This window comes from Sapajus apella, unplaced genomic scaffold, assembly GCF_009761245.1.
Source record: "Sapajus apella isolate SASKATOON/1434 unplaced genomic scaffold, GSC_monkey_1.0 scaffold20, whole genome shotgun sequence".
In the NCBI taxonomy this organism is placed as follows: Eukaryota; Metazoa; Chordata; class Mammalia; order Primates; family Cebidae; genus Sapajus; species Sapajus apella.
This window is the reverse complement of record NW_022436960.1, coordinates 28,789,382-28,807,674: the sequence shown is the minus strand read 5'-3', so window position 1 is coordinate 28,807,674 and position 18,293 is coordinate 28,789,382. Positions and strand designations below refer to the sequence as shown.

The window sequence follows — 18,293 nt, the reverse complement described above, 5'->3', positions numbered from 1 at the left end:
ATGTCTGGAGTGTCTTCTCTTATGACAGTGGGTAGTTAACACAGAGTAAATAGGGTGTGAAACTTGAGGATGATGGCTTGGTTTATCTTCTGCTTGAATCCTACTCCATCACTATTATTACCTGGGTATGGTCCTGATTTAGACCTGCAAGTTTCAATACTACACTGCTTTCTTTATTCCTAAGAACCATTGTCATGAATCCTATTGAATACTAGTTGTCAGCAGTCTCACTCTTTCTGGAATACTTCCCCATCTTCTTAGTTCTACTCACGCTATTTCTTTTTCTCAGTAAGGTGTCCTTCTATCAGCCTTTTCTTTTCATCCTTGATTTAGAAAGTGAGTGCTTAGCCGGGCACGGTGGCTCAAGCCTGTAATCCCAGCACTTTGGGAGGCCGAGGCGGGTGGATCACGAGGTCAAGAGATCGAGACCATCCTGGTCAGCATGGTGAAACCCCGTCTCTACTAAAAATACAAAAAATGAGCTGGGCATGGTGGTGCATGCCTGTAATCCCAGCTACTCAGGAGGCTGAGGCAGGAGAATTGCCTGAACCCGGGAGGCGGAGGTTGCGGTGAGCCGAGATCGCGCCATTGCACTCCAGCCTGGGTAACAAGAGCGAAACTCCGTCTCAAAAAAAAAAAAAAAAAAAAAAGAAAGTGAGTGCTCTCTGTGGCCTCGCAAATTGCCCCTAGAGCAGTTTGTTTGTTTGATTTGTAGTGTGCTTTTATTGTTCTTCTTAGAGATTTTTGGTACATGTCTCAGTCCTTGGATTGATTGTAATTTTTTTTTTTTTTTTTTTGAGACAGAGTCTCGCTCTGTTGCCAGGTGCTAGGCTGGAGTGCAGTGGCGCGATCTCGGCTTACGGCAACCTCCGCCTCCCGGATTCAAGCAATTCTCCTGCCTCAGCCTCCCGAGTAGCTGGGACTACAGGCGTGCGCCACCACGCCCAGCTAATTTTTGTATTTTTTTTTAGTAGAGATGGGGTTTCACCATGTTGGTCAGGATGGTGTCAATCTCTTGACCTTGTGATCCGCCCGCCTCAGCCTCCCAAAGTGCTGGGATTACAGGCGTGAGCCACCGCGCCCAGCCTGATTGTAACTTTTTAAGATAAGAATTATATTTTTGCCTTTTTAGCCATAGCTCATAGATTTTCTCCCCATCTCTGAAGACCACAAACTAGTTAGTAGTCATGCAAATGACCTACTTACAATCTTTGAAATATTTTTAAATAAAATGTGAAAATTGGGAAAACGGGATCATATCATTTGAAATTAGGGCTAAACCTTGGAGCTCTGATGCATTTGGGTTTTTCCTCTTTTTTTTTGGTAACAGCTTTATTGAGATGTAATTCACATAGTCTGTAATTCACCTATTTATAGTATGCAATTCGATGGTGTTTGTGTTTGCAGTCACCACCACAACCAATTTTAAAACATTTTTCATCACCTGAAAAACCTTGTACCTGTTAACAATCACTCCCCATTACTTCCCAAACTCCCCAGACCTAGGCTGTTATTTACTGACTTCATGTTTCTATGAATTTGCCTAGTCTGGACATTTTATATAAATGAAATCATATAATATGTGGTTTCTTGTGACTGGATTCTTTCTTTTAAGATAATGTTTTCAATGTTCAATTATGTTATGTATCAATGCTTTATTTCTTTTTATGGCTGAATAATATTCCATTTTATAGATACTCCATATTGTATTTATCTACCTGGTGATGGGGGCATTTGAGTTGTTTTCACTACTTGGCTACTATAAATAATGCTGCTGTGAACATTCAGGTTCAACTGAAACAGAAATTTCTTTGTAAACATGTTTTTATTTTCTTAGGTTTATAACTAGAGGTGGAATTTCTGGGTCATGTGGTAACTCTATGTCTGATCTTTTGAAGACTATTTTCCAAACTGGCTGAACCATTTTACATTCCTATAAGCAGTATGTAAGGGTTCCAGTTTTCTCACACCCTTGCCAATATTTGTTATTTATTTTTAAAAAAATTTTCATGTCCATCATAGAGGGTGTGAAGTAGTGTCTCATTGTGGTTTGAATTTGCATTTGTCAAATTCAGTAATAATGGTGTTGAGCATGTTTTCATGTGCTTATTGACCAGTTATATATCTTCTTTGGAGAACTATCAATTCAGATCCTTTGCTTATTTGTAAATTGGATTGTTTGTGTTTTTATTATTGAATTGTAAGAGTTCATTATACATTCTAGAAACAGGTCACTTAACAGGTATATGATTTGCAAAAGTTTTCTCCCATTCTGTGGGTTGTCTTTTTACTTTCTTAATGGTGTCCTTTGAATCACAAAGCTTTAAATTTTGATGAAATCCCATTTATCTATTTTGTTGTTGCTTGTGTTTTAGCGTCCTGCCTGAGAAACCATTGCCTAATTGAGGGTCTCAAAAATTTATGCTTGTGTTTTCTTTTAAGAGTTTTATAGTTTTAGCTCTTAGATTTAGATCTTTGGTTCATTTTAATTTTTATACTTGGTGTGAGATAGGGATCTAAATTCATTTTTTTTTTCTTTTTTTTTTTTCAGGTATGTCTTAGTAGCATGAAAGTGGATAAATTCATTCTTTTGCATGTGGATAACCAGTTTTCTTAGCATCATTTGTTGAAAAGACTATCCTTTTTCTATTGAATTGTCTTGATATCCTTGTCAAAAATCAGTTGGCAGTCGGGCATGGTAGCTCACATCTATAATCCCAGCACTTTGGGAGGCCAAGGTGGGAGAATTGCTGGAGTCCAGGAGTTTGAGACCAGCCAGGGCAACAAAGTGAGACTCCATCTCTACAAAAAAATAAAAATAAAAATTAGCCAGATATGGTGCTGCGCACCCATAGTCTGACCTACTCAGGAGGCTGAGCCTGGGAGGTCGAGGCTTCAGTGAACCATGATCACACCACTGCACTCCAGCCTGGGCTACAGAGTGAGACCCTACCTCAAAACAAAAACAATTAGTTGGCTGTAAATGTGAAGGTTTATTTCTAGACTCTGAATTCTATTCCATTGATTTATATCTCTATCCTTTTGCCAGTAATTCACTTTCTTGCTTACTGTAGCTTTGTAGTAAGTTTGGAAATTGGGATGTGTGACCTTCGAATATCAACAATGTTTTGCAGTTTTCAAAGTATAAATATTATACTTCATTTATTAAATTTATTCCTAAGTACTTTATTCTTTTTGATGCTATTATAAATGGCATTGTTTTCTTAATTTCATTTTCAGTTTGCTCATTGCTACTGTTGAGAAATAGAATTAATTTTTGTATATTGATCTTGTATCCTGCAACTTTGTGAACTTGTTTTTTAGTAATAATAATGTTTTAGTAGATTATTTATAATTTTCTATATACAGAATTGTCATTTGCGAATAGAGATAGCTTTACTTCTTCATTTCCATTCTGATTGCCTTTAAATTAATTCTTTTTTTTTTTTTTTTTTTTTTGAGACGGAGTTTCGCTCTTGTTACCCAGGCTGGAGCGCAATGGCACGATCTCGGCTCACCGCAACCTCCGCCTCCTGGGTTCAGGCAATTCTCCTGCCTCAGCCTCCTGAGTGGCCGGGATTACAGGCACGCGCCACCATGCCCAGCTAATGTTTTGTATTTTTAGTAGAGACTGGGTTTCACCATGTTGACCAGGATGGTCTTGATCTGTTGGCCTCGTGATCCACCCGCCTCGGCCTCCCAAAGTGCTGGGATTACAGGCTTGAGCCACCGCGCCCGGCTTTAAATTAATTCTTTTGCCTAATTGGCCTGTTAGAAATTCCAGTACGGTGTTGAATAGATGTGGCAGGAGTAGACATCCTTGACTTTTCCTGATCTTTGGCAGAAAGGGTTAAGTAAAGTGTTAGCTGTGGGTTTTTTGTAGATGTACTTTAATGTAAATAAGGTGACACCAAATATATCACCCTCTAAAAAAGCTTTGAAGAATTTAGCCTACTTTGATATAAGTAGTTGCTTCTGTTGATTAATCATATAATTCTACATGTTCATGTAGCAGTTTATTGGGACTGTTATTTGGCTGAATTTAATCACTGTTGTTTTTTAAAAGCAATATTTCATTGTAAAAAGATTGAGAGGGATGCCAAGGGGGGATGATTGCTTGAAGCCAAGAGTTTGGAACCAGCCTGGGCAACAAAAGCAAGACCCCATCTCTGAAAAAAAAGATTAAGGCTGGTGTGGTGGCTCAAGCTTGTAATCCTAGCACTTTGGGAGGCTTAGGCAGGCGGATCACCTGAGGTTAGAAGTTTGGGACTAGCCTGGCCAATATGGCAAAACATTGTCTCTACAAAATACAAAATTTAGCCCAGCATATGGCTGTAGTCCCAGCTACTCAGGAGGCTGAGGCAGGAGAATCGCTTGAACCCAGGAGGCAGAGGTTGCAGTGAGCCGAGGTTGTACCACTGCACTCCAGCCTGGGCGACAGATCGAGACACCTATCAAAAAAAAAAAAAAAAAAAAAAAAAAACAGAGAGAGAGAAAAGAAAAACATTAAGATGTCTCCATTGAAAATTTAATACTTTATCCCATTAATCTACATTGCTGAAGTTGTCTATACAACTTACTATTTGGTTCTTTATTTGATGGTGATAACTGAGAAAAACTGCTTTCAAAAAGCAGAAGTTTCCACAGCACTAGCCTGTGGTATACTAGACTTCTCTACCCTCTGGGCATATGATTTTCAAAAAAGTGATCATTTACATTAAGAAGTTGTTTCTCATCTAGATAAAATTCTAAACAGTTAGCTCTTTTGATTTGTAATTTTAATATATAAAGGAGGGAAAGGAGAGTATAACTGTGATTCTTACACCTTTTTTTTTTGGAGACAGGGTGTCTGTGGCCCAGGCTAGAGTGCCGTGATGCAGTCATAGCTTACTGTAGCCTTGACCTCCCAGGTTCTAGGAATTCTCCCATCTCAGCCTCTGAAGGAGCTAGAACCACAGGAGAGTGCCACTATGCCTGAGTGATTTATTTTTTATTTTGTAGAGGTGGGGTCTCCCTATGTTGCCTAGGCTGGCCTCATCCACGTGGGCTCAAGCAGTCCTCCTGCCTTGGCCTCCCAAAGCACTGGGATTATAGGTGTGAGCCACCATGCCCAGCCCTTGGGTATTTTTTTCTATGTGTGTGGGCTGACATCAGAATTATTTGTCTGGCTTCTGTTATTAGGCCTGTTAAGTTCTACCTCTCATAGAGTTAAATTAATAGACCTTGACTGAGAAGAAAAATTATCTAGCCTTTAACCTGTAGATGGCAGCATGAGTCTTTCTGTACTACTAATAGAACGACTATCCACATCTCTTGAACTGGATTTTTGATCTATGTAAAAACTTCTTGTGATTTTTACAAGACTACTTCCCTAACCTTGTGGATCCCTTGTTCATTTTTATTTTTAGCTTTTTGTTTTTATTTTCATCTCTTTGTCTTTTTTTTTTTTTTTTTTTCCGGAGACAGGGCTTCACTCTGTTGCCCAGGCTGGAGTACAGTGGTGCAACATTGGCTTACTGTAACCTCTGCCTCCAGTTCAAGCAATTCTCCCACTTAGTAGGAAAAAGTTCCAAAAATGTGGTTAATTCAATAACTTTTATATCTGCATACAAGACCCTAAAAATGGGTTAAGTTCTCTTATCTCAATTATTTCCTTTACCAGTGGCTTATCTTGTATTCTTGGACTCTGTTGGTTTTCATGTGATATCAGGTACTGCTCTGTTACATTAAACAGGAATGTTAGCTAAAATTGATGAAACTGCTTGGACTAATTAGTCCTTCAAGAAAAATTTAATTGTTTTAAAATAAAGCTTTCAAATATTTAGCCATTTGGAATGATAATAGCAAAAGAATGAAGTGTCCTGTTCAGCAACTTCATACAAGGCTATGTAGGGGATAGGAAGATAATTACTGCCCTTGTGTAGATTAAAATGTAGTAAGAAAGGAAGATAAGACAATTAAGTTAATGATTCTTAAAAAAAATATGGAGGAGAAAAGCTCTATAAGAGTACAAAAAACTATATGGATGGGGGAGAAGAGAGCAATTGCATCAAGATTGCTACAGGAATGGCAGATAAGTTTCATTTTATATGTCAACAGGGATTAATTAGTAAGGCCTGCCTAGGACCATTGAATTGAGAGGGATTTTGAGAAGGAGCCTAGATTCAGAGGAGAGGGCAACTAGTGATGTCTGTTATAGAAGAGGGAAATGAGTGTGATAATATTCGCAATTTCTGGAACATTGAAAATAAACTTGGCCAGGTGCGGTGGCTCACACCTGTAATCCCAGCACTTTGGAAGGCCAAGGTGAGTGATCACGTGAGGCCAGGAGTTCAAGACCAGCCTGGCCAACATGGCGAAACCCCACCTCTACTAAAAATACAGAAATTGGTCAGGCATGGTAGCAGGCACCTGTAATCCCAGTTACTTGGGAGGCTGAGGCAGGAGAATCGTTTTAACCCAGGAGGCGGAGGTTGCCAAGATTGCGCCACTGCACTCTAGCCTGGGTGACAGAACAAGACTCCGTCTCAAAAGAAAAAAGGAAGGAAGGAAGGAAAGAAACCCTTAAAGAATACAGAGATGGGTAGAAATGAAAAGGGAGCATATTCTAGGGGGAGTGAATGTTAAGGGTTTGAAAGCAACAGCTATGCTCAAGGAACAGTGTGAATGGTTGAATCTAGACCCCATGTTATATTAGGGCTCATAATAACTAAGACTAGGAAGGAGATAGAGGGACCAGACTGAGGAGGCCCTTGAACTACAGGGGACAAGAAGTTATACTCAGTGGCAGTAGGGAGCATGTGAAATGTTCTTTAAAAAGTATCTTAATGCTATCATATTAACTGTGTGCATTATAGATGGTTTGGGAAGACACTTTACTAAAAGATTTTACTACAATTTTTTTTATTGTAAAAATAAAGAAGAAAGTAAAAAAAAAAAAAAAAAACCACCAACAAACCATAGCCTTACCACTCATGTACCATGTACACAGAAATGCCTTTTTTTTTTTTTTTTTTTTTTTAGACAGGGTCACGCTCTGTCACCCAGGCTGGAGTACAGTGGTACGATCTTGGCTCATTGCAACCTCTGCCTCTCGGGCACAAGCCATCCTCCCACCTCAGCTTCCCAAGTAGCTGGGACTATAGGTGTGAGCCACAGTGCTGGGCCAGAAATGCTTTTTTAATATAATTGAGATTATTGTGTGTGTGTAATTTTAACTTGTGCTTTTAAAAATTTTATTCTATCTTAAACATTTTTCTGTGTCATTAAAAGTTCTACCACTGAAGAGTTTTGAATAGGAAAGATACACACCTTTAGGAGGCATTGGTGCATAGGATAGAGTAGCATAGTAGAGACAGGAGGCAGAAAGTTACAGTGGGAATCCATGATGGAGTATTCAGAGCTTGAATGGATGGTGGCAGTGAAAATGGGAGGAAGTGCACTGACAATAGATTTTTCAGATTTGGAATTTTCAGGAGTAGGTAAATGTCTGGATGGGGATATTATGGGATTAGCTGAAATTATAGCTTACCATGATGTTTTAGCCTAATTAATGACAGGGAAGTTGGAAGGAGCCTAGATGCCTGCTTAACAACAATAAAAATCACATAAATCTTTTACATGCTCCTGTGTAGGCAGGCATCTTTATTTTCTTAGATACAAGTAAATATCATTTGTAGAGGTTAGTGTTGTTAATAAGATGTCTAGTTCAATCATATTACCTAGGCAACAGGTAATGTTTTAGATAGTGAATGGTGAGTTATTTGATCTCAAAGAGATCAATAGGAGAAAGTAGGATTCCATATAATTCTGCAGAAAGTGTGATAAATAAGAAAATTTAGGCTTCAGTATTTTGTTTTTTAAAATGTTTTGGGGTAAGAGGATATTCACAACTTCAGAAATTGATTTGTGAAGTCCCTATTTTTTTTGGCTGATCATTAGGCTGTTAAGTAGAATGACTGACTTTTGTATAGTTTTCTTCCTCAGGAGTACTTTTTTATTCAGGTACCTACCTATGAACTTTTCCTGGACTTTCCTATACGTTTAGGAAGTTATTATGGCCTTTGCATACAGTAGATATCAATGTTTTGTTAACTGGAAAAATGTTTCAGGAGTTTAAATCTGAAGTAACAGGAATTAGACCAAAATATTTGCTGTTGCTCATGTTTTAAGCGAGTGACATTGGATTATATCAGCACTGGGATAACTCCTGCTAGGTGTTAGACTGCAGTTTACATGCCGCTAGAGATTAGCGATTGAGAGGGAAACAGACTGCCAAATTATCTTCCAAAAAGGTACTTCGCACCCCATATCCTTGCTAATAACAAGTATTATAATTTTAAAAATCATTGCTAACTTGATAGCAAAATATTAATGTCTTGTTTTAATGTTCATTTCTTCTGTTGTGAAGGTGAACTTTTTTTTCATGTTTCTTGATCCTGTCTATTGACAAGGGCTGGAAGTTCAAGAAAGTATAAATTTAAATTTATTTTAACCTGAAAAAGCCAGGGAACTTGATTCAAAAGCACCCTAAAGACTGTGTTGAAACCTGCATATCTCAAATACCAATAAGCCTTATCCTTGTTTTCTTTGTTTTATGCATTACTTTACCATCTTGCCATAGTCATTAGCTTTGTACCTATTTAGGTTACAGCATAAAATCTAGAAACTCCACTTTGAAGAGATCATGGTTATTCTTCATAATTAGAAATTGTCAATTTAGCCTTAAGTATTTTGTTTTTTAAAATGTTTTATGGTAATGGGAAATAAATCATGCCATTATTTCTCATTTTTCTCTTGGTTAACAAATTAGGATATACAAATCCTCAAATTACCTTTAAGGCTTGTAAACATTCATATCTTTTATCCATTACTCAAGTTATTGCATAAACCCAACATTGCCTCTGAAATGGCTTTACACACAAAGAGGATTTTACCATAAAATGCTGTGGTGTTTTATTCTCTTCTGATTTTTTGTAGGGGGAGGGGAGAGGAGAGCAGGCAGAGTATAAATTAATTTGGGTGGTGTTGGTTTCAAAGTAGGATTCCATATAATTCTGCAGAAAGTATGATAAATAATAAAATGGGCCAGACACAGTGGCTCACGTAGTAATCCCAGCACTTTGGGAGGCTAAGGCGGGCAGATCACTTGAGGTCAGGAGTTTGAGACCACCCTGGCCAACATGGTGAAACCCTGTTTCTACTAAAAATACAAAAATTAACTGGGTGTGGTGGCACATGCCTGTGGTCCCAGCTAGTGGGAAGGCTGAGGCATGAGAATCTCTTGAACTCAGGAGGTAGAGGTTGCATTGAGCCGAGATCATGCCACTGCACTCTAGCCTGGGAGATAGAGTGAGACTATCTCAAAAGATAAAAAATTTTAAAAGTACATAGTAAAACAAAGTCCAACCTTTGGGAAATACCAGGTGAATTATAGTATTACCCAGACAGTAAAACACAATGTAGTCATTAAAAAGCATTAAAGGTGCTGGGCATGGTGGCTCATGCCTGTAATCCCAGCACTTCAGGAAGCAGAGGCAGGCGGATCACTGGAGTTCAGGAGTTCAAGACCAGCCTGGCCAATCGGGTGGAACCCCGTCTCTACTAAAAATACAAAAATTAGTTGTGTGTAGTGGCTGATGCCTGCAATCCCAGCTACTCTGGAGGTTGAAGCAGGAGAATCACTTGAACCCAGGAGGTGGAGCTTGTAGTGAGCTGCGGAGATTGTACCACTGTACTCCAGCCTGGGTGACAGAGTAAGACTACGTCTCCTTAAAAAAAAAAAAAGCAAGCATTAAAGGGCATTTCATGACAGAAAAGTACTTATTATATCTAAGGATAATAGCAAGTGAGAAAACAGCACATAAAATTTTACAGCAGATTTTTTTTTTCTTTTGAGTGCACGGACATAGACAAATGTTTGGAGGGAAATACACCAGTATGTTTTAATGGCTATCTTGAGTGGTTTTTAAGATTTTCTGAATTTTCCATACTATCAACAATAAACATTCTAGTCTGTTGAATAGGAAAAATGCTACTTAAAAAAACAAGGAAAAGTTGTATGCCATTTTAGAAACAAAATTATACTTGAATCTCCAAATTTTCTCGGCAGTTAAAGCTTTGAGCTCTTCTGTGGACTGTTTCTAAATAAAAATGAGTAGATACATTAACAACAATTGATCAGTTTATGCAAGTGATAAATAGCAAATTGAAAGTTAATGATACCTCATTTCCCATACTTAGGATGTCCTTGCAGAAGTAGTAATTGGGAGCAAAATAAATGGTAGGCTGTTGGGTCATGGATAAGAGATTATTTGGTTGACCAGAGAAGCATATTTTCTTAAGCAAATGTTGGCCAAGATGTTACTTTTTGTTTTCAGGCTATCTTCACAGTAGTTGGAGAACTGAACCCTTAGTATCAACTCTGGGAATTATACCGGAGCCTACTCAATAGGAGCAAAGTATCCTACTAAGTAGGAGCAAAGAACCATTTGGAATGTCTGTCAATCTTACATAGAACTGCAGCTGTTTGAGAGTTGAAATGGACCTGGATATTTTGTTTTGTTTTGTTTTGTTTTGTTTTTGGCTTCAAAAACAGTTTTAGTATAACAAAGAGGTGATGAGAACTGAGTGATTACAAAAGTGTTCATAGGAGTTCAATTTCTTTCCAGGCTTTGGGTTTCAGAATGACAGTTTCTGCCCATGGGGAAATAAACTGGCATTTTTCTGTTTTTGTTTGTTTTTTAGTTATTAATGTTCTAAAAATTTCAATAAAATGAGTGCTTTTTGTATTTCAAACGTCGTACCCATTTCTTTATTTTTTTCTGGTTCTTTCCACTGGTTTGTGTTTATAATATGATCGGAAGGGTAGTGATAATGCATTTGTAAATGATCACAAAGTACTTTGTCATAGGAAATCTAGAGAAATAATGACTTTGGCATATGTATAAGAGAAGTATCTCTAAATGTTAAGTCTAAACTAAAAGGTTGGTGCTTTGCATTTACTTTCAATTTGGTATAACCAAAAAAGTGTATACAATAAAATGGAAGGAATGATTTGTTTTCTTTGGTGTAGTTGTTGTATTTGATTGACTCTATTACAGGAGAACACATTTAAGACCAAATGATTGGATAATGGTAAAGACGTCCTTTGAGAGGAGAGTTGAATCTGATAGGTGGAATTTTTGGTTATGGAGAGAAAGAGAGTTGGGCAAGCTAAGAATTCCTGTAGTCCCAACTACTGGGGAGGCTGAGGTGTGAGGATCACCTGAGCCCAAGAGTTTGAGACTGAAGTGAGCTATGATCATGACACTGTGTTCCAGACTGGATGACAAGAATGAGACCTTCTCTCAAAAAATACATAAATAAATAAAATAATAAATAAATAAAAAGGGGAAAGAGCTAAAATGAGAATTCTGATTCAGAATATAAAAATATTCTGTCCCATCATTTTTTGTTCTTTAATAAGCTTTAACATGGAAGTATAATGTATATAAAGAAAAGCACACAAATTTTAATGTGCAGTTCAATTAATTTTCATAAAATTAATACTCTGCTGTAACCATTGCACCAAACAGATTAAGACACAGAACGTTGCACCTCGTGCTGTGGCTCATGCCTGTAATCCCAGCATTTTGGGAGGCTGAGGCTGGTGGATCACTTGAGCTGAGTAGTTCCAAACCAGCCCTGGGCAATGTGGCAAAACATGGTCTCTAAAAAAAATACAAAAATTAGCCAGGCCTGCTAGTGCATACCTGTAGTTTTAGCTATTTGGGAGACTGAGGTGGGAGGATCATCTGAACTTGGTCAGCCAAGGTTGCAGTGAGCCAAGATCACACCATTGTACTCCAGCCGAGGTGATAAATACAAAATGTCCTTTGTGCCCCTTCTAGTCCCTACTTGCCCCTTCCTCTCAAAGACAAGCATTACTGTGACTTATACTATCATAGAATAATTTTGCTTATCTTTGAACTTTATATAAATGGAATAACAAATCACATACTCTTTTGTGTCTGACCTCTTTTGATCAGCGTTTAAATTATGACATCAGTCATATCATTTTGGTTCTTTCCCATTGCTATATGGTATTTCATTGTAAGAAGTTACCACGATTTATTTCCTCATTCTACTAATGATGGACATTTGGACTATTTCCAGCTTTTGGCTATTACAAATAAATACTGTTGGTATTTTTGATGTATGTCTTTCTTTTGGTACATGCATTTTCATTGGATATATAACTAGGAAGTGGAATTGCTAGATTGTAGGGGTATGTGTATATTTAGCTTTAGTAGGTACTTCCAAATATTAGTAGTTTTCCAAAGTGGTTATGTCAGTTTACAAGCTTATCAGGAATTTCAGTTGCTCCAAATCCCTACCAACAGGTATCTTCTCAATCTTTTAACTTCTAGCCATTCTAGTAATGGTATCTTAATGGTATCTTAATGTATTTCTTTAATGACTAATGAGGTTGAGCAGCTTTTCATATGTTTATTGGCCATTTGGATAACATATTTTGTGAAGTTCTTATTTGTGTCTCTTGCCTATTGCCCATCTTTAAAAACTGGATTATCAATCTTTTTTTTTTTTTTTGAGACAGAGTTTCACTCCTGTTGCTCAGGCTGGAGTGCAATGGCACGATCTCAGCTCACTACAACCTCTGCCACCCTGGTTCAAGCGATTCTTCTGCCTCAACCCCAAGTAGCTGGGATTACAGATGCATGCCACTACGTGCAGCTAATTTTGGTATTTTTAGTAGAGATGGGGTTTCACTATGTTGACCAGGCTGGTCTCAAACTCATGACCTCAGATAATCCGCCTGCCTCAGCCTCCCAAAGTGCTGGGATTACAGGTATGAGCCACTGCACCTGGCCTGGATTATCAATCTGTAAAAAAACGATTTGTAAGTGTTGTTTTCTTTTTTCTTTTTCATCTCCTTGTGAATGCATAAAACCGAATGCTAAGTATTGTTTATATATTCTGGATGTGCACATTTGTCAGTCACATAAATTGCAAATACTCCACTTTGTAGCTTCTCATTTTCTTAACGGTTTGCTTTAATGAACCAAAGAGCTTTCTCCCCCAACTTTTTATTTGTTGAAATTTGAATCTTTAAAAAAGCTTTGGCCAGGAATGATGGCTCACACCTTTAATCCCAGCACTTCGGGATGCCAGGGTGGGTGGATCACCTAAGGTCAGGAGTTCGAGACCAGCCTGACCAACATGGTGAAACCCCACCTCTACTAAAAATACAAAAATTAGCCAGGCGTGGTGGCGTGCGCCTGTAGTCCCAGCTATTCGGGAGGCTGAGACAGGAGAATTGCTTGAACCTATAAGGTGGAGGTTGTAGTTAGCTGAGATCGTGCCACTGCACTCTAGCCTGGGCAACAGAGTGAGATTCTGTGTCCAAAAAAAAAAAAGTTTCAAGCCAGGTGCAGTGGTGGGCACCTGTAGTCTCAGCTACTCTGGATGCTGAGGTGGGAGGATCACTTGAGCCTAGGAGTTTGAGTCCAGCCTAGGCAACACATAGGGAGATCCTGTCTCAAAAAAAAAAAAAAAAAAAGCTTAAAACTGTTCTTCCCCACAAAAAGCCTATGTGGTAGGCACAGCTGTTTCTGAAAACAAACTATACAGGGTAGAGTTTCCACCTGGAGTCAAATTGTAAGTTCTGTAAGCACAGCATTGACCTAAATCATTATAGCCCAACTGAAATCAGTGGCTCCGGTATAATTCCCAGAGGTTCCCCAACCTCACCCAAACAACTTTTCTCTATTCAGCAATTTTCCATTGCTTAGATCTGCTGTTTCCATTCTATATTACTGATTTATTCTCTATTTATCTTTTTTTTTTTTTTTTTTTTGGAAACCAAGTCTTGCTCTGTCGCTCAGGCTGGAGTGCAGTGGTGCAATCTCGGCACACTGCAACCTCCACCTCCCAGGTTCAAGCGATTCTCCTGCCTCAGCCTCCCGAGTAGCTGGGATTACAGGCACCAGCCACCACGCCCAGCTAATTTTGGTATTTTTAGTAGAGGTGGAGCTTCACCATGTTGGTCAGGCTGGTCTCAAACACACCTTCACTTTCTCCACTGGAATTTTTGTTTACCATGTAACCATTAACAATATTCTCATATTCCTATGGAAGAGAAGAGGTTGAGGAAGAAAAGAATTCACACTCGTAAACTTCTGTTCAAATCGGAAAAATTTTATTATGGATTGAAAATCAGATAATTGTATTAAGTTTTTTTAGTTTGTTAGTTATATTGTAGATATGTAGGAGAATACCTTGTTCTTAGGAGATAATGCTGAAGTATTTAGGGATGAAGTATCATGGTGTCTGCAGCTAGCTGTTAAATAGTTCAGGAATAAAACAACAAAATTTATAAGTAAAGACAGATAAGCAAGTGTCTGATAAATGTTAACAGTTGATGAACAGGTGAAGCGTATATGAGTATTCATTATAGTATTCTTGAAACTTTTTAAGGTTTAAAAATGTATTAAACATATTACCATCATGATTTGAAAATTTTTGGAAAACCACTTCTATTTTAAAATATGTTATGATATTTTAGGCTCTAGAAAACTTCACTGTATACTTGTGAGAGAATGAGTGAAAAGAACATGTTAGTATTATACAAATAGTTTTGACCTGTCCTGGCATGGTAGCTCACACCTGTAATCCCAGCACTTTGGGAGGCCAAGATGGGCAGATCACTTGAGGTCAGGAGTTCAAGATCAGCCTGATCAATGTGGTGAAACCCCATCTCTCCTAAAAATATAAAAATTAGCTGGTCCTGGTGGTGGGCACCTATAATCCCAGCTACTCAGGGGGCTCAGGCAGGAGAATTGCTTGAACCTGGGAGGCAGAGGTTGTAGTAAACCAAGATCATGCACTACTGCACTCCAGTGTGGGTGACAGAGTTAGACTCTGTCTCAAGAAAAAAAAAAAAAAATTTTGACCTAGTGGACCCCCAAAAGAAGTATGTAGAGTGCAGGATCTGCAGGTGTTCCCTCACCACAGTTTGAGATTTGTTGCCTTAGAGTATTATTTTGATGATTTGATATAGTCTTATTTATAAAACTCCTAGTACACTGTCTGGATCTTAATAAGTGCTTAGAAACTATTAACTATTGTTATTCTTATAAAAGTAGCATATGAGAAATTTTAAGCACTGTAGACATCTGATCATATTTACAGTCTTAGGTCATTTTACCTACATGGTAGAAGGTAGATTGGTGAGGAATGAAAATAGCAACAGGGAGATGAGTTAGATTCCTTAGTAAGCTGACTAAAATGGTAAGCCCTTGAACTAAGACAGCAGAAGTAGAATTGGAGAATTAAAGGATGGGTTCTATAAATCCTGGTAGAAGAATGGAAAGTCTTACTGACTGATTGGATGTACAGTATTGGGGTTGGGAAGTCCTGGGCAGCAAGAATGAGGAACGAAGAACAATTCTTAGGTTTCTAGCTTAGGTATATACAGGAAGAAGAAAACCTTTGCAAAAAAAGATTAGGGAGTTCAGTTATAAGTGTATCTGTAGGCTACCTAGGTGGAAATAAATATCTAAGAGACAATTGAATAGATACTACATCGCAGGGAATTTGGATCCTTGATCCATAGGTTTTAGTTAAAGCCATAGATAAGAGAAGCCAGAAGGATGTGTAACATTAAATACAGAACCGTGGTGTGGTAGGCACCCTCTAAAATGGTCCCCAATGATCTCTGCTACTAGTGTTCCCTTTCATTTTCTGTTGAGTGTGGGCTGGACCTAATGATAGCAAAAGTGGTGAAATGCCACTTCTGCGATTAAGTTACCAAAAGACCATGTCTTCTTTTCTCCCTTTTATCCCCCAGAAAAGCAAATTGCCATATTGTGAGTATAAAGAAAACTGGCCTGGGTTTTAAAAGATCCCGGTTATTGGCAGTAGATCTGTTCCACTTACTGACTTGGTAAATAACCTATCTCTGGGCTTCGTTTTCCTTTTCTGTGAAATCAAGTTAATAATAATACCTCTCAATGAGTTGTTGAGAGAATTAAATTGGATGATTATTATAAAATGCTTAGTATGAATCTTCATGATTTTAGATTTGGCCGTGGATTTTTATTTTTATTTTCTTACAAGATGATCATGAACTTTATTCATTTCCAATTTAATTTTCACATATGTAACTGGAATCAAAAAGAATTGAGCTATGTTCCTGGAAATAAAATAAATAGACCAACTAAATTCTATATACAAGACAAACAGATAAAAAGAAAAATACCACCTAAGATGTCAGACAATAAAAAAGATGAAGTACTAGAAATACATCTATAGAATGATGTATACAAGACCTCTATAGTTAAAGAATACTTCATGGAGAGCCTTTGTAAAACACCAAATAAGTGAATATGAATAAATACTATAAGTAGATTAGAAAGCTCAGTATTTTAAAGATTTAAATTTCTCCCAAAAACATTGTGGATTTAATATAATTCCATTTACAATCCCCCAAAATTTCATGAAACTTATAGAAAAGCAAAGAGCCAGTAAAAACTAAGAGGCTCCTGGGTAGGTGCAGTGGCTCACGACTGTAATCCTAGCCCTTTGGAAGGCCGACATGGGAGGATCACTTGAGCTCAGGAGTTTGAGACCACCCTGGGCAGCATGGTGAAACCCATCTCTGCAAAAATTCCAAAAATTAGCTGGCTGTGGTGATGTGCACCTATAATCCCAGCTACTTGCGGGGTGGGGGGCTGAGGTGGGAGACTCACTTGAGCCTCAGAGATGGAGGTTGCAGTGAGCCAAGATTTCATTACTGCACTCCAGCCTGGGTGACAGAGCAAGACTCTGCCTGAAAAAAGGCAAAAAAAAAAGCTGAGAGGCTCTTGTTAAGGGACCGTGAGTTTAGATATGACACCAAAAGCACAACAAAAGAAAACACAGGTATGTTGAACTTCATTAAAATTAAAACTTGTGTGTGTCCAAGGACATTATCAATAAAGCAAAAAGACAGAATGGGAGAAAAATTTTGCAAATTATATTTCTGATAAGGGTCTAGTATCCAGAAGAAATAAAGAAATCTTAGAACTCAACAATAAAAAGGCAGCCCAATTAAGAAATGAGCAAAGGACTTGAATAGGCATTGTTCCAAAGAAGAAATACAAATGGCTAGCAAACACATGCAAAGATGCTCAACATCAGTAGTCGTTAGGGAAATCCAAATCAAAACCACAGTGTGATACCACTTTATACCCTTTAGGGTGGCTATAAAACAAAACAAAACCAAAAAAACAAAACCAGAAAATAACAGGTATTGGCAAGGATATGGTGAAATTACAACTCTCATACTTTGCTGGTGGCAATGTAAAATTGTATAGCCCTTGTGGGAAACTGTTCAGTATTTCTTCAAAAGGTTAAAAGGTAGAATTACCATATGACCCAGCAATTCCACTGCTAGGAATACCCAAAGCATTGAAGACAGGTACTCAAACAACTGCTTCTACATAAATGTTCACATCAGTACCATTCACATGAGCCAAAAGATGGAAACAACTGAAGGGTCCATCAACAGATGAATGAATAAACAAAATGTGATATACCCATACAATGGAATATTATTCAGCCATTCAAATGAATGAAGCACTGATGCTACAACATATAAATGAATCTTGAAAATACTATACTATATGAAGGCAGTTAAACCCAAAGGGACACATAATATATGATTTCATTTATATGAAATATATAGGGTAGGTAGATTCAGAAGACATGAAAAAGCAGATTAGTGGTTCCCAGGGTCTAGAGAAAGTGTGGAATAGGGAGTGACTGCTTCACAGATTTGGGATTTTTTGGAGGATGGTGAAAATGTTTTGGAACTTGTTATAAGTGGTGGTTGCATGACATTGTAAATGCACTAAATGCTACTAAATTGTATACTTTAAAAATGTGAATTTCACCGCAATCAAAAACTGCCTAGTATGGTGTTTGACACCTAGCAAGCAACCAGTAAATTTAAAATATTATTGCATAGTATCACCTTTATGAGAAATTTAGCTTTGTCACCTTGGTCATCAGTTTCCTGAGCTGAAAAAATGAAGTTGTTGAAATAGAAGACCTCTAAGGAACTTACAATATTAAAATTCTATTTTAAGGCCTAGTTTTTTGTTTTTGTTTTTGTTTTTCCCCCTTTTGAGATGCAGTCTTGCTCTGTCTCCCAGGCTGAATGGCATGATCTTGGCTCACTGCAATCTCCGCCTTCTGGTTTCAAGCAATTCTCCTGCCTCGGCCTCCGGAATAGCGGGGATTACAGGTGC

General features: G+C 38.0%; 1 protein-coding gene across 5 annotated transcripts in view; it reads left to right on the top strand.

The window, feature by feature from the left end:
* LIN52 (lin-52 DREAM MuvB core complex component) overlaps positions 1 to 18,293 on the top strand; it is a 126,226-nt gene that overhangs the window by 26,166 nt on the left and 81,767 nt on the right. The window contains exon 6 of one of the 5 annotated variants that reach the window (XM_032287892.1): positions 2,552 to 2,687. The exons of the other annotated variants lie outside the window; for them this stretch is intronic. Coding sequence (XP_032143783.1) covers positions 2,552 to 2,562 — 11 coding nt within the window. The 3' untranslated portion in view covers positions 2,563 to 2,687. Of the gene's footprint in view, positions 1 to 2,551; positions 2,688 to 18,293 lie in introns of those variants that run through there. 5 annotated transcript variants of the gene reach the window in all.